Here is a 14,644-nt window from a genome sequence, read left to right as displayed (position 1 = left end):
GATTACTCCCTCTATGATAAGAATGGGATTCAATACTACAAGACGTTGTATCAAAAATGTCTTCTACTACTTATTCAACAAAGTCAAAAGCGAAGGGTTCCTGGTTGCACTTGCAAGTTCACTTAATAATGATAATGCATGGATTATTGACAGTGAAGCATCTAGGCATGTGACAAGAAAGAGTAAACAACCTCACACTCTATCAAAGGAATCATCTTCTCATACAATGGAATTGGGAGATAACAAAAGCTATTAAGAAGCTTGGGATCAACATTATTAAAAGCTGGAGAATGGAGCTAAGGTGAAGAAGTAGGAAAAAGACAATTTACCAAAAGACAGGGAGCAAGCAAACTTTGCCAAAGAAGTTTCACCAAAGAAGAACATGATGGAAGGACTCGAAGTCAAAGACCTATTTGCTAGGAACTCTTAGGGACTCTATCCCTTGCATCCCTCAAGCTTGGAAGAAGCCCTTACCAACTTCCAAAGATAAGTATCTTACTCCTTGTATTGTCTTTTATATTTGGTTTCCCTTACTTATCTAAGTTTGTTTATATTAAATACTAATCACATTTCTAGTCATATTTTTGTTTAGAAAAGAATTGTTGAATACTCAAGGAACATGGAAGAAGGCTTCACAAAAACAAAGCATTGGGTTTGTTAAGAAACAAGAGGTATGTTTTGAATTACAAGTTTTTGATATTTATTCTTGATAAACTATTACTAACATTTTTTTGTCTAGCTTTCTTGAATCTTAAATATTCTTGATTGGGTGATTCATCATTAGATAAATCTACCCTCCTTATATCTCTAATTATTCTTGTGGAACCCTATAAAGGTTCATTACGAAAACCCTAACTTAAGGGTATGTTGATGATTATGTGTGAAACCCTAATATGCTTAGGGTTATTGTTGAAAGAAAATGTTTGATGTTTTGATGAAGTCATGTTTGGGATTTGATATGGTTATGGAAACCCTAACTTGTTAGGATTGAATGATAATGTCTGAAATCCTGAACCTTTGAAGTATTGGTAATTTAGGGTTTGTTATGTTTTGAAGCCCTAGGTCATTAGGGTTTGGTAGGGTGTATAAGCAAGACCCTTATAATGTCCTAGAAATGAAATCCTTGGCATGTGTGTGTTTGTCCGATCAAACCCTAGTCTGATCAAGTTTGTTATATGTCTAACTCTTATTGATATTTGACTAGTTGGGTTTGACTAACACATGTTATGAGTTGCCTATGCATGATGATGGAATTATTGATGTATGATTTGACCCGTTTGTTGGTGGTCATGAGTCCTAGGGTTTGGAACTAAGCCTAGTCGGAGTTTGATTCTCTAGGATGATAGTGTTTGTGAATTCTAGGGTTTTGTAATTAAACCTTAGTAGAAGTCCAAATCTTTGATATATGATGACTATGAGATAATTTGAGATTTGTATAAGATTGTTGAAATCTGAGATTTAGTTATGATTGATGTTGGATTGTTTGAGAAAATCTAGGGTTTGCAACAAACCCTAGTGGAAGTTATTCATGATGTTGATTGAGATGTGATTGGGTTTGACTATTCAAATCTCATGCATAAAATGTAGGGTTTGTATGAAATCCTAGTAGGAAGTCTAACATGTGAATTCTGATGTTGTTAGATACTTTGTAGATCTATATTTTTTTGAATTGTTTTAGGATTTTCTATATGTTGTAGTAGGCTATATCATACCTCTAGAAGAAACATTGAAACCCTAGATGTAATGAAAGTTGAGAATGAGTGTTTGTAATGTTAACCACAGTAGTCACTTTTATGTTGGCGTTTCAGGTCTAACAACAAGACTCATCGTCAGGAAAAATCCACAGAGAAGAGCAAGGAGGAAGGGAATAAATAGTGAAAGGAAGGAAGAGCAGAGAGAAATGGCCGACCAGATAACCCTAAATTATAAATAAAGGAATGAAAAAGAAAAATGTAACAAAGTATAAAAATATGTTAAGGGAAATTAGAAATGGACATATAAATAATAATAATTATTATTAATAAAGCTTTATTTTGGATAATGGTTAATTAATAAAGTTAATATGTTGTTATTATGAGAATTACTTATCTTCATTATTGGTAATAATAATTATTACTAACAATGAAGTTGAATTAATATCATAATAATTATTATATTAACTATATTAATAAATCGTATACTAAATTAAGCCAATACTAATAATAATTTATTTTTTTTAGAATGGAATATATCAAATTAATAATACTTATTTAATTTATTTTAAGGGGGGGTAAATGGGAAGAAGAGATTAATCATAATTGATGTGAGGATGTTTTACGATTTCAAGAGCCTCCCGAATTTTTCGTTTATGTTGATGCTTCTCTTTAGCGATTATTTTAGAGTCTTCAAGGCATATGTGGTGACATGTCTTCGCTGAGTGTTCTACAAGTGCAAAAGACCTAGTTATGTTATTTTTTATGTCAGCACCATGCTCTTTGAGCCTTATTTTAAAGGACCTTCATGTCTCTCCAATGTAACAATACCCACATGAACACATGACTTTGTAAACACCTTTTTGTTGGAGGTGATCCGTACTATCTTTAATAGATCTCATCTTATGTCTTATGGTAGTTAAGGGTTTGAAAGAGGTTTCAATACCATTCTTTTTTAGAACCTTGGCAAGTTTATCAGTGACACCTTGAATGAAAGGTAGATAGGCTTTATTGTTAGAAGCTTGAGAGTTTGTAGCAGGGGGTCTTACTTGATTTTTGGTCTTAGCTCTTTTGATGGTCTTAATGATGTCTTTATTTTTATACCCAATGCTTAAAAATACCTTCCTTAAATACTCAATTTCTTCTCCAACATGATTGGCGTCAGATATTCTTAAATCTCTAGTGAAGAGGGTCTTGAGCACTCCCATCTTTTGAGCTGGGTGATGGTGAGATTTTGCATGAAGGTAGTTATCAATGTGTGCTTTCTTTCTAAACACCTTGTGTCCAAGTGATCCATCTTTATTTCTAAGGAGGAGAATGTTGAGGAATGGAATGTTGTTGTTTTCTTCAACTTCCATTGTGAATTTGATGTCATTAGATAAATTGTTAAGGTGGTCTACAAAGTTTCTCAACTCCTCGTCCCCATGAGGCCAATACGTACTAGTGTCATCAACGAACTTGATCCGGAATTTTGGTTTTAGCAGGAAGGTATCAAGCACATTTTTTTCAATTTTCTCCATAAAGAGGTTGGATACTATAGGGGAAAGTGGAGATCCCATAGCCACTCCTAATGTATGCTCAAATATTTCACCTTGGAAGGTGAAGAAAGTAGAACGGAGACATATTTCCGCAAGCTTTGTAGTCTGGGGGTTCGTGACTTCTTTTACCACCTGTACAGCTTCATCTAAAGGAATCTTCCTGAAGAGTTGGACTACATCAAAACTAACAATCTTATCCCCAGGATCTATTTTCTCCTTCTTCATAAGTTCTATATAATGGTTGGAGTCTTTAATGTAAGAATTGGTCTTGCCAACTAGGGGAGCAAGTTTGCTAGCAACATATTTTTCTAATTCATATGTGGGTGCTCCAATAGTGTTAACAATAGGCTTGAGGGGGCACCAACTTTATGAATTTTTGGGGCTCCATAAATTCGCGGGACTATTTCATTGTCAGGGGAAAGACGTTTCTTTATTCTTTCATCAAGGTTGGAATCTTTGATGGCCTTTTTGACCATCCTAGAAATCTTGGAAATAGGGTTCTCTTTAAGCTTCTTATAGCTTCCACTGTTGTACAGGTGGTCTCTCATTTAGGTAATGTATTCCTCTTTATCCATTACAACCGTTGCTCCCCCCTTGTTTTCCTTTAAGATGACAATGTTATCATTATTTCTCAAGCTTCTCAGGGCCATTAATTGTCCATGGTTCAAGTTTTTCTTTGGAGGTTTAACATTTCTTAAAATGATGACACAATATTGTCTAATTAGCTCTTTATCCTCTTCTCCTATATTTTGAATCCCATCTTCAAGGCTGCAAATAATTTCTTCAGTTGGTATGTGATTGAGAGCTATGGAAAAGTTAAGGCCTTTATTTAATACCTCAAACTCATCATTACTTAAGGCCTTTATTTATTATGAAATTCTCAAAGTCTTGATGAAGTAGTCTAGGGTTTATGACAAAATCCCTAGCAAGAAGTTGAAGAGTTTGTGTCTCTTATTTGTAATTAAGTTTGGGCATCTAATATATAAAGTTGAATGCTTCTATGATTTTGATATGGTTAACTTCATGCTTCTATAGATTTGGTTGTACTTGATGTCTAAGTTGTGTAGGTATGTGATATTCAAGATAATGAAGATGTTCGTAAAAGTTGATGTGATAAGCATGATGTGAATAATGATGGTCATGATAACTCTGATGAGAAGGATGGATTCCATGAAGGATTCTCTGATGTCGTAGAAAAGACGTTGAGCCCCTAAGTTAAGAGGGAGCTTGAATGAAAGGAATCTCCCTAGGTTAAGAGGGAGCTTGGTTATATTCCTTGTATAGGAATGATTAGATCCTCCATGGCTAAGAATGGGTGATGGATATGGTTCTCTACTTCATGTGTCATGCACTAGACCAGGACTAACATTTGTATGTTTTATTGAAGGCCGTGAGTGACAGAAGAAAATTGGAGAATGTATTTTGAAGAGTTGTTGAGATCAGAAAAGTCAGATTGATTTATGAAATATGTTGTTGCATGAGAAGTAGGAAAGGAAGTTGCATGGTTGAGGAATCTTCTGTCAAGATTCATTGGGAAAGCTCTAAGTCCTACTATGAAAAGTTGAGAAGCAACATCAAGTTGTTTGGAAGACCTCGAAGGTTTGTATTTATTTATGAACATTTGAAATTTTGTTACTAATTGTGTTTGTATAGGTAAATCTCTCGGAAGTTTGATAGCATGTCTTTACATTTTTAGAGTTGATGATCAGTTTGATTAGAGAGATTTGTTTAATCAGGGAGGATTTGTCACCAATCGGGAAGTTGAGGCTTTGTGTGTGAGACATTGCCTGGGAGGACATTTGGTCGACACTTTGTGTTGATGTCTAGTTCCCGAAGTAGGGAGGGTGGTGTTGGTCATGGAGCTCTGACCTCGGATACACACCTAGATCCCTAGGTTGATGGTTAGCAAGTAAGCCTGATGGTACCTAGAGAGGCTAAAATATTTAGTCCATCTTAGTCCCACTCAGATAGATTGCCCTGGTCAGGAATCTAGTCCGTGGCATTGCAGTGCTGAAACTGTTGAGAGGCCAATGGATAGATTGCCCTGGTCAGGAATCTTGTCCATGACATTGCAGTTCCTAAACTCTTCATTATTCATATAGTTTGAGATCTTCCATTATATATGTATATTATGAATACCTTCCTAGTTAAGAGGGAGTGTTGAAGAATGTAACTAGATTCGGTCTTCATAAATGTATTTGAGTCATTATGTAATGTACTTGTCAAAAGAATAAGAAAAGAATTTTTATTATTATGACTTATGACTTATTAAAGCATGAGTTTCATGCTTTGGTCATCATTTATGTTAGTAAAAGTCCCCATTGAGGACTTCTAGGATTTATTCTGAGTTAATAGAGTCATTGTACTCTTAAAGAAACCCTTCTTGGGCTTTTGAATCATGTAAAAAGGTTTAGTATTGAGTCAAAAATGAAATGTGTGGCCTCCACACCAAGTCGGCCTAATGGAGATCAAGTCGGCCTAAAGGACACATATTCGACCTCACTTGGAGCCTATAAAAGGAATGAGATCGAATTCGTTTCGAAGATATCATCTTAAGCTAGTTCGATATCTCTCTATAAGCCAGAAAAGTTGTGAAGTGGATCAAGGAAGCCAAAAGGAGTGTGAAATGGGTCAAGGTCAAAGAGAAGGAAGAAATCGAAGTTTTGGTGCTACTCTCTCTCTCTTTCGTGCCCTAGTTTGGGATATCGAATTCTTCCAAGTGTTGTTGTTGCCAGTTGTCGTAACTTGTTGCATAGTCGAAGTTGTTGGGGTGGAAGTGCTGCTGCAAAGTGGTCGAAGATCTGGAAGGACTGACTTGGTGTGGAGGAATGGTTTGGTGTATGTCTAGGTTAAAGAGTCTCAAAGAAAACTATTGAAGGAAGAGAATTTTTTATTGGGTTTTCCCCTCGAAGGGGGTTTTTACCTGGCATAGTGCCTACATCTTGTGTCTTGTGTTTTTGTGATCTTCATACACACATAATATGGTAATTGCTTAATGAAAGATAAGATAATAAAAAAGTAAAAGAAGCCAACATAACTCACAAGTAATTATCAAGAAAGAGGAATCAAACACTAATCTACTTGCATTGATTTCTCAACAGATTTTGCGGCAACCAACTATACCCTCGGTATTCAGACTCTCCAATCCCAAGAATCTTCCTTGCCTAGAAATCGCATGAAGCCCTAGCTTGGAAACTTAGCCTTAAAGGGGTCGAATTAGGTCAAGCGAGAAAGAGATAAATTTATGGATGAAAAGTGAATTTGATCACCAACAAGGTAGTCCAGTGCCTTGCTCCTTGGGAGGATGGAGTCTATGAGTTGATTGGATAGCTAAAAGTTGCTAAGGAGGAAGGATAATTGATGCCCTAGCATCAAAACCCTAGTGATTACCTATGTAATGGATCAAGAAGTTTTATGGGAGAGCTAATCAAAGTTCACCACTAGGATTATCATTCACATGTTATTCATGAGTAATGTATGCAACAATGATATCTAGATTCTATCAAATAAATTTTCAATAAATTAGGGCACAATAGAAAACCCTAGATTCAAGATATTCCATACATTAGACATAAAGAAAATATTTATCCAACAAAATTCTCACTTACAAGATAACATGCATGAAATTCCATCCATTAATCTAAGACAACAGCTCCAAAGACATGCGAGTAGCTCCAAATATCAAAATGCATTCATAGATCCAATTTCCTCCACAAGACAAAGAGGTTGAAATATCCAAGTCCAAGTGATGATGAGAATTCAAGTGTCCTCTCCTTTATTTATATGAGGAGGAATATATACAATTAAGCCTAAAACCCCTAATCAACAAGTAAAATCACAATGATGAGGTGGGTTACAAGCCAACCCACTAGCCAAAACATAAAACTTAAAGATTTTCCAACTCGTGTGAGTTGGAGGGCTGACATCATCCATGTGCATGCTTGTATGAGCCAAGTGTTGAGGCCATTTGGTGCCAAGCTAGGTGTAGAAGCCTTCTAAAATCATCCTATGAGGGTTGGCCCTCAAATCTTTGTCAATATCCCTCTATGGACCCCAAATTTTATCTTGGGGCACGAAGGTGGTCTCATGGATCTCCAAATGGTCTTCGTGTCAATCTCTGTTCCAACATTAGGGCTTCCAAGGTGGTGTTATCCCTCCCATGTCTTAAGGGTTGAAACCGTCCTCATCTGGGCCCTAGATCATCTATCATCCCTCATGAAGTGCTAAGTCGGTTGGGGGCCTATTGGGTCTAGGTGCATCAGCCCAAAAAGTCATCAAATGTAGGGAAAAGTGCCAAAACGTGTGTGTATGATGCTCTGCTATTGCTTGGAGTCCCTTGGCTCTCAATGCTTCACCTGTGGGTTTCAATATGCTTCTCTGCAGGCCTGGGTCCTAGTTAAGGTGGCCCAGGTCATGGTTATGGAACCATTTAACAATCACATCACAAAGTATAGCAAGCAACAAATCATCACGTACAATAATAATTTTTGCATCTAAGTGGACCAAGCTTGAGAGTAAAGGGCTATTTGACAGTTTAAACAAGGCTTCCCGTCCAAATTTTGGATTTTGAACTCACAACGATGTTACCTCCCTAAGTAGGAGTGGCTAAAGAACAATGCTACTAGGTGTTTCTAGCCGCGAAGGGGAAGTGGTATTTCCTCAATCCACCCTTCAATCCATAGGTGTTATGTGAACAATAATCATAACAGATGTTGAAAATGCAGCAAGAAATTCTCTTGCCTTGATTAAATTGAGAAATTTGAATTTCCACACCAACAGACAACTTGGATGTAGTTAACTTGTGTGACATGGCTTGTGTCACCTAGTTTACTCAGTAAATTCGAGTTGGAGAAGTTAGAGTTCAGTTAAGCATGTGTGATTGCTAATTTGTAGCAATCAAAGTCAATTATCTTAAGTTGTTTTCAGTTAAACTAGTTCCAACTGTTGGAGGAACTATTGGAAGGTCAGTTGTGTAGTGGGACTTTAGTCAAACTCAATAATCATCCAGTTAACTGATCAATCAATGCAAAAGAGCTAGTGCATGCAGATAATTAGAGTTCCCCCAGTTGTGGTGGAGATTCCAAGGCAGTGTAACATCAGTTGTAGACTAGTCTTGAGTGTACATGTGGTGCATGCAGTGAAATGATCAACCTTGCAAATTGCGCAATCCATTTTGGAGAAATTCCTAAATAATAGGGGTCTAATTGCTTAGGAATTGCGCAAGGAAATAGGGGCTCAAGCAGAGGCAGAAATTGACTAAGTCTAGGTCAGAGCTTCTCAGTGAGCAGAGAGATAGGTTATTCACTTGCAGGTTGTGCTCAATTGAGAAAAGCAATTGTAATACATCTCTATTCATCAAATTAATGCAAGAAGGCATTGGGGGTTTTAGCAGATTACTTTCCCTAGGAAAAATATTATGTGCGTGTTTGTTATTTTTTATTGCATGTCTGAGATTATTGTTCTAGATTGTGAATTGATTTCCATAGTGTAGTAGAGTAGGTTTGTGTCTTGTTATTTTGATTAAAACTTCATAAGTAGTTGCAAATCTACATTGTAATTTCTACAACATAGGGGAGAATACTTCATGGCCAAGTGCCATGGTCAAAGGGACCAACATGATGGGGATCCACATCCTGAGTGTATAGATGTGAGGAGGGAGCAATCGTGGATGCAGGTTTTACCAACCAGGCCTTTGTTTTTCCACAGCTCTTGTGTGCCTTTTACCTTTTCTTGATTTTTCTTTGTATTACTACTCGTAGCTCAAAGGGTTGGAACTTGCTTTGAATGATGTATGGAAATTGTGTTACCCTTTAATGATGAGTAAACTCATTGTCCATTGGGTTTGGGACATGCAAGGGTTCCTTTCATGATGTATTGGATCAATATGGTGCTTAGCAACCGGGTGACGACCATAATGGATGAGGTAGAGCTTATGCTAGGATTTTGCCCACATGCTAATGTGTATGGCCCAACCATATTTTGCATTTTGATGTTCTTTTAATTTTTCTTTTGTAGCCATTATTCGCTCTTTCTTTTTTTTTTCAGCTGCATCAACCTCTCAAGGCCAAGTTTCGAGTTGTACCCAGGTATGAGGATGTATGGGTGCCAAATCCCAGAGAACCAATGGTCAGTTGAACTCGAAGAATGGAGGTGGAATATAGGGCTCATAATGTAAGATGGAAAGTGGTAAGTATGGAATCAAGATAGATGGAACATGCTATCTCAATCAAGTCTTCCCAAGTAGTGCCTCTCCTATACCCATTGGGCCATTAGGGGAGGTCCCACTGGACTAAGATCGAAGATTAACCCCCCATTTAAGGTGAGGGAACAAGATCACAGTCAAAACCCCTTCTTCTTCCAGGACACCCCATAATCCATGCAAAATTCCCAAAGTACAAACAAGCATAAGCACTCGATTGAAAAATGAATAAAGTACCTTTTGATTAGAAGTCCACCTTTGTTCATGTGCTTTTGTGAGATGGGTGAGGAGCATATGACTGGTGCAGGTGGCGAAGATGAATAGTGGCACTTCATCGGCTAGTGGTGGTTTTCAGGGCTACTGGATGGTCAACTAGATGCGAAGTGTGGGAGAGAAATTTTCTCCTACAGGGTCACCCACTTTTGGTGGGTAACATCTGGCTCCAATTGAGACATGACCTCATCGTAGAGCTTATTATCCATATGCTCGAATGGGAGTTCATGAGAACTCCAGCAACCCTTAGGTCTACAATCCTATAACCTGCACATTGCAATCAACTTAGGAGCATGTGCACTAGGCATTGGATATCACCCATGTTTTATACAAGAGTATAAATTCGTACAAAAAATAAAATATATTCTAAATGCAATTTAATCTACATGAAACATGACATGAATGTTATTAGCATGCTCACACAATATGCAATGCACCTAAACTACTATGCATGATACGTGAATGTCAATTCCCATCAAAGAAGGTAAGGTGTCTCCCTTTTACTAGGGAAGGTAAAAGTTCACCATCAAATTTAACAATATAAAAGTAGTGTACAGCCACTTTTCCATGGATCTTGATGGGGATAAGGTCCTTATCAACCAAAACAAGATCACCTACTTGGTAGTCCCTCTTTGGTTTTTGGACCCATTGCTTCTTAGGAATGGTCGGTCTTGCGTTGATCTTTTAATTTGATAGACCTCTTGAGAAGTGGGAGGCTTTGCAGGCTTTTAAGTCTCATGATGAGGATTGTGATTTGTAACTTAGAAGTGGTCTTATTGGTGTTGTGGGATGAGAAAGGGAATGGTTCAATATCTTTAACATGCTCGGGCAACTAAGGTTCCCTATAGAGGATAAAAGGGGTTCCATCAATGGTGGCATATGATAAATCCATTTGTAATTGTCCACCAATTGAAGCAGACCATTTCCTTGACAAAAGCATTCCCCAAGCATTAGGCACATTAATGACAACAATATCCATTAATATAGAAATGTCCTTGTTAGCTTCCAAAGAGACCTTCACATCTTTGATAAGACCATAGACAGGAATAGACTTAGAATCAAATCCATATACATTCTTATATGGCCTAGTAATTTCCATTTCCAATTGATGCATCACTTTAATGGCATGACATTTGTCAATGCCCCTAAATCAAGCATGCAATTGTGCAATATAAGATTATTAATTACTAAGGATACCAAGAATGGATCATGACCCCCATTCTTCTTATCAATGTGCATATTTTGTAATATGACAAGTGGGTCATCAGGTTGATCATCAAGACCTAAAGCTTTTTCCATTTGCCTCCTTTGGGAGGAATTTTAGCCATCTCTTTGAGGGAAACAGGCATAGTTACCTCACCCAAAATACCATCCATGTCAACATTCAATTCAATCTCATCATTCTTTGGCTTTGGTATACTTTGTAGTTTCCCATGAGAAGTGCCCTTCATTTGAGATGGGTTTTCAACACTAGAGCCTGCTTAAGGTTGGTCTTTTTTTTTTCCTAGAATATTGAAGGCCTTTGAATCTTCCATTGTTTTCAATAGCTAGCACAAGTTCAGCTTGGTCAATATTGTATTATGTTTTGCTAAGCTCTAGGTGGAAGTAAGTATCCCCAAGTAAGATGTTGAATGCATTGTTTTCGTTTACCACATTCAAGTGTTTCGGGCCTTCCACTTCTTCTTCTTGTTCATAAGGACTATCCTCCCCGAGGTCTTAAGAAGGTGGAAACCACGGTGACTCTCCTTGTCCCACTAAGTTGGTTGGGGCAAGGGTATTTGAGACATTTTGTTGCATGGTATGGTTGTCCTTGGTGGCCTTTCTAGGGAAATATTTTCCCTTGTTGAATTGGTTCCTTGGAGGATAATTTAACATGTAGACTTGATTTCTTTCAACTATGGTTATTCTATTCATGAGAGCCCTTTACCCTTGAGTGATTTTGATAGTGATTTTATCAAATTTTTGGGCAAAGGCTTAGATAACGGGTTCATCTTGGGATCTAGGCTTAGTTTTTGCATCAATATTGGCCCTAGGGTAGTTGAACGTGTCTATTCGAGCAACATTTAAATTATGTTAAACTTCAATAGCAATATTCTTTGCTTTAGCCAAAGTTTGAGGGCTCTTATCATTAAGGGCGTAAGTCAAGTGCCCATGACAACCCTTTATGAACTTATCAAGGATGATGGCATCATAAGGTTTAAACCTCTCGAGGACTTCCCTAAGGAGGTTATCAAACCTTTGAACAATTGCCTTGACATCTTCCTTATCAATCTTTACTACAACGAGAAATCTATCAAGGAGCATGCCTCCATCTTTCTCTATTGTGCATCTTTTCTTGAAAGCATCATGGAACGTGTCTCAATGAGTGACAATTCCTTAAGGCAGTCTAAAATACCAATCTCTAGCATCTCCATCAAAAGAGAGGTAAAATAGCATCATAACCACATCTTCATGATCAATATACCTAAGATTGATTGCCTAATAAAAATTGTGAACATGTCTTTCAACAGTGGTTGTATCATTACCATTAAACTTAAGTAGCTACTCATGATACTTATTAGGAAAGGGATGAGGAGCATTAGGGTGCCTAGTAAATTCTAATGGTTCAATGGCATTGAGGTTCCAAGGTCTATTCATGTTTGTAGTGGGGGGAGGATCATGAAGAAGTTTCCTAACCAGAGGTGTGGTTGGTTTGATAGGGGAAGTACCTACTGTAGAAAATGTTGTGTTGTGTAGCCCATCCCAATTTCAATTTGTTTTGCATAACAAGTTTAATTCCTACATCCCATGGTTAATTGACCATTACTTTTCACTTTCACTCTCAACTAATAAAAATTTACCATGCATACACACAAATTTGGACACTAATATTTTTGGTCAATACGACCTTGGAAAAGACCCCGAAGGGAAAACCAGTTAAACGAGGATTTTTATTTGCTTTTCTCAGATAATTATTACAACATTAAATACACATGGGTACTTATCTCTCCCCTTGAAACTCGGACCATCTTCCCAGAAACTCGTGTTGTTGTCCTTGAAACCAGTTTCATTGTTCAAACCTCTGCACTTGGTAATTTGTGCCACTGTAAGAATTATGCCTTGGATTTTGTGCTCAAGCAACCTCTAGAAAATCATGCCCATCTCCCTTGGAAAATGTGCCATTGTTCAGCATCTTATCCCCTCAAATTGCGTGCCATGGACAACAATTAATACCCTCAATTTTCGAGCTCTAATAGACGCCTTTTGCCTCAAAACTCATGCCACAAACCTACATTTTCTTCTTGAAAACCGGGCATTTCATACCAGCAATTAATATAATCTAAACCCGCTCAAAACTTGCACTATTAGCCTTGAAAAATGCACAAAATCTTCCTCAAATTTTGCATTAGGGATATATTGTTATGCCTCAATCTTTGTGCCTATACTTTCTTGGGAATTCAGGCCTATGTATGGACTTCTTGTTGTAAATATGATCTCTCCTTCAGCATAATCACTAAGGAGATATCACATAACACCACTGCTAAGAAAATCCCCCCTTGGAGTGATATGATAGTCCGCAAACCATATCGAACAAGGTTAGCTAAGATTTAAACTGAGGTGGGAAGCATAATCACTATGAGTCCCAACCACTTAAGCTACCCTTGATGGGCGAATTTACTGGAGCATTCGTTTAGACACCTTGCTTATTTGGATGCTCCTGGTACATGGATTGAATTATGATGAGTTGGATCACATTTTCCTAGTGGACTACTCCATGGATTCCCTCTTATTAGCACGTGTGTTTGAGACATGATTTCCTCTTAAGCCTTTATGGACAATTGAAATTTTCATATGTAATTTTTACCAAATGTTTACATCTTTACACATTGTAATTGTTTATTCTTACTCATAATAAGGATAAATCTTTTTGCATTTGATTTTTTTTTCATGTAAAGATAGGCATGGTTGGATATTAGTATTTAGTAATGATTTTACTTATATTTATGCATATAAAGAAAATGTGAATCTTAACTTTGAAACCATCATATTTTTTTCGGTTTGATACTACAATCATGATATAAATAATTATATATATTATTTTTTATGTTTTAATTGCAGATCATTATGGATTCGTTTTTAGTAAGTATATGGCTTCAACGCGATAAGATGGCCTTGCATGTCAAGACAACATGATATACAAGTGAATTTGCATTTAAGTTGATTAATTATTTCATTTAATTGATTGAGACCAAAGAAATATTGTCTACTTAATGTGCCAATTGATAAATGTATTTATCATTTGTATGTGTTATTCATTCATATATATAATTGATGTTTTTTCTACACTTCAATGATTATCTCTTTCAGACATTATATCAAGGGTTATATATTATATTTTTTTTTCAATTAGTAGGGATGAAATAAGGGTTTGGTGCAATTATGTTTTATCAATAAAACATGATATGAAATTGAATTTGCATTTAAGTTGATTAATTATTTCATTCAATTGACTTAGAATGGAGAAATAATGTCTCCTTAATGTGCCATTTGATATATATATATATATAAATTTGAAGGATGTTTGTGCTACACTTTAATGATTATCTTATTTAGATATTATATCAAGGGTTGTATAAGGGTTATATTATTTATTTCAATTAGTAGGGACAAATAAAGGTTTAGTGCAATTATGTTTTATCAAGGAAACATGATATACAAGTGATTTTTCATTTAAGTTGATTAATTATTTCATTCAATTGATTAGTACCAGAGAAAGATTGTCTCCTTAACATGATAAATGTATCTATTATTCGTATCTATAATTTATTCATATATATATATATATATATATATATATATATATAATTGAAGGATGTTTGTGCTACACTTCAATGATTATCTCTTTCACACATTATATCAAGGGTTATATAAAGGTTATATTTTTTGTTTCAATTAGTAGGGAT

General features: G+C 36.4%; 1 protein-coding gene across 4 annotated transcripts in view; it reads left to right on the top strand.

Annotated features, from left to right (window-relative positions):
* LOC149219613 (Sodium Bile acid symporter family) overlaps positions 1 to 14,032 on the top strand; it is a 524,785-nt gene extending 510,753 nt beyond the window's left edge. For all 4 annotated transcript variants that reach the window (XR_016249246.1, XM_089384430.1, XM_089384427.1 and 1 more), the window contains one exon: positions 13,800 to 14,032. Coding sequence is in view for 3 of the 4 variants with exons in the window: in XM_089384430.1 (XP_089240556.1) it covers positions 13,800 to 13,874 (75 nt within the window). In the remaining variant the exon portion in view is untranslated. The remainder of the gene's footprint in view (positions 1 to 13,799) is intronic.
* Positions 14,033 to 14,644: the final 612 nt, after the last annotated feature.

The sequence above is a fragment of the Pinus tabuliformis genome, chromosome Q (genome assembly GCF_031772625.1).
Source record: "Pinus tabuliformis cultivar Carrire ecotype Pingquan chromosome Q, CPIR1, whole genome shotgun sequence".
NCBI lineage: Eukaryota > Viridiplantae > Streptophyta > Pinopsida > Pinales > Pinaceae > Pinus > Pinus tabuliformis.
This window is presented reverse-complemented; position numbering and strand designations above follow the sequence as displayed.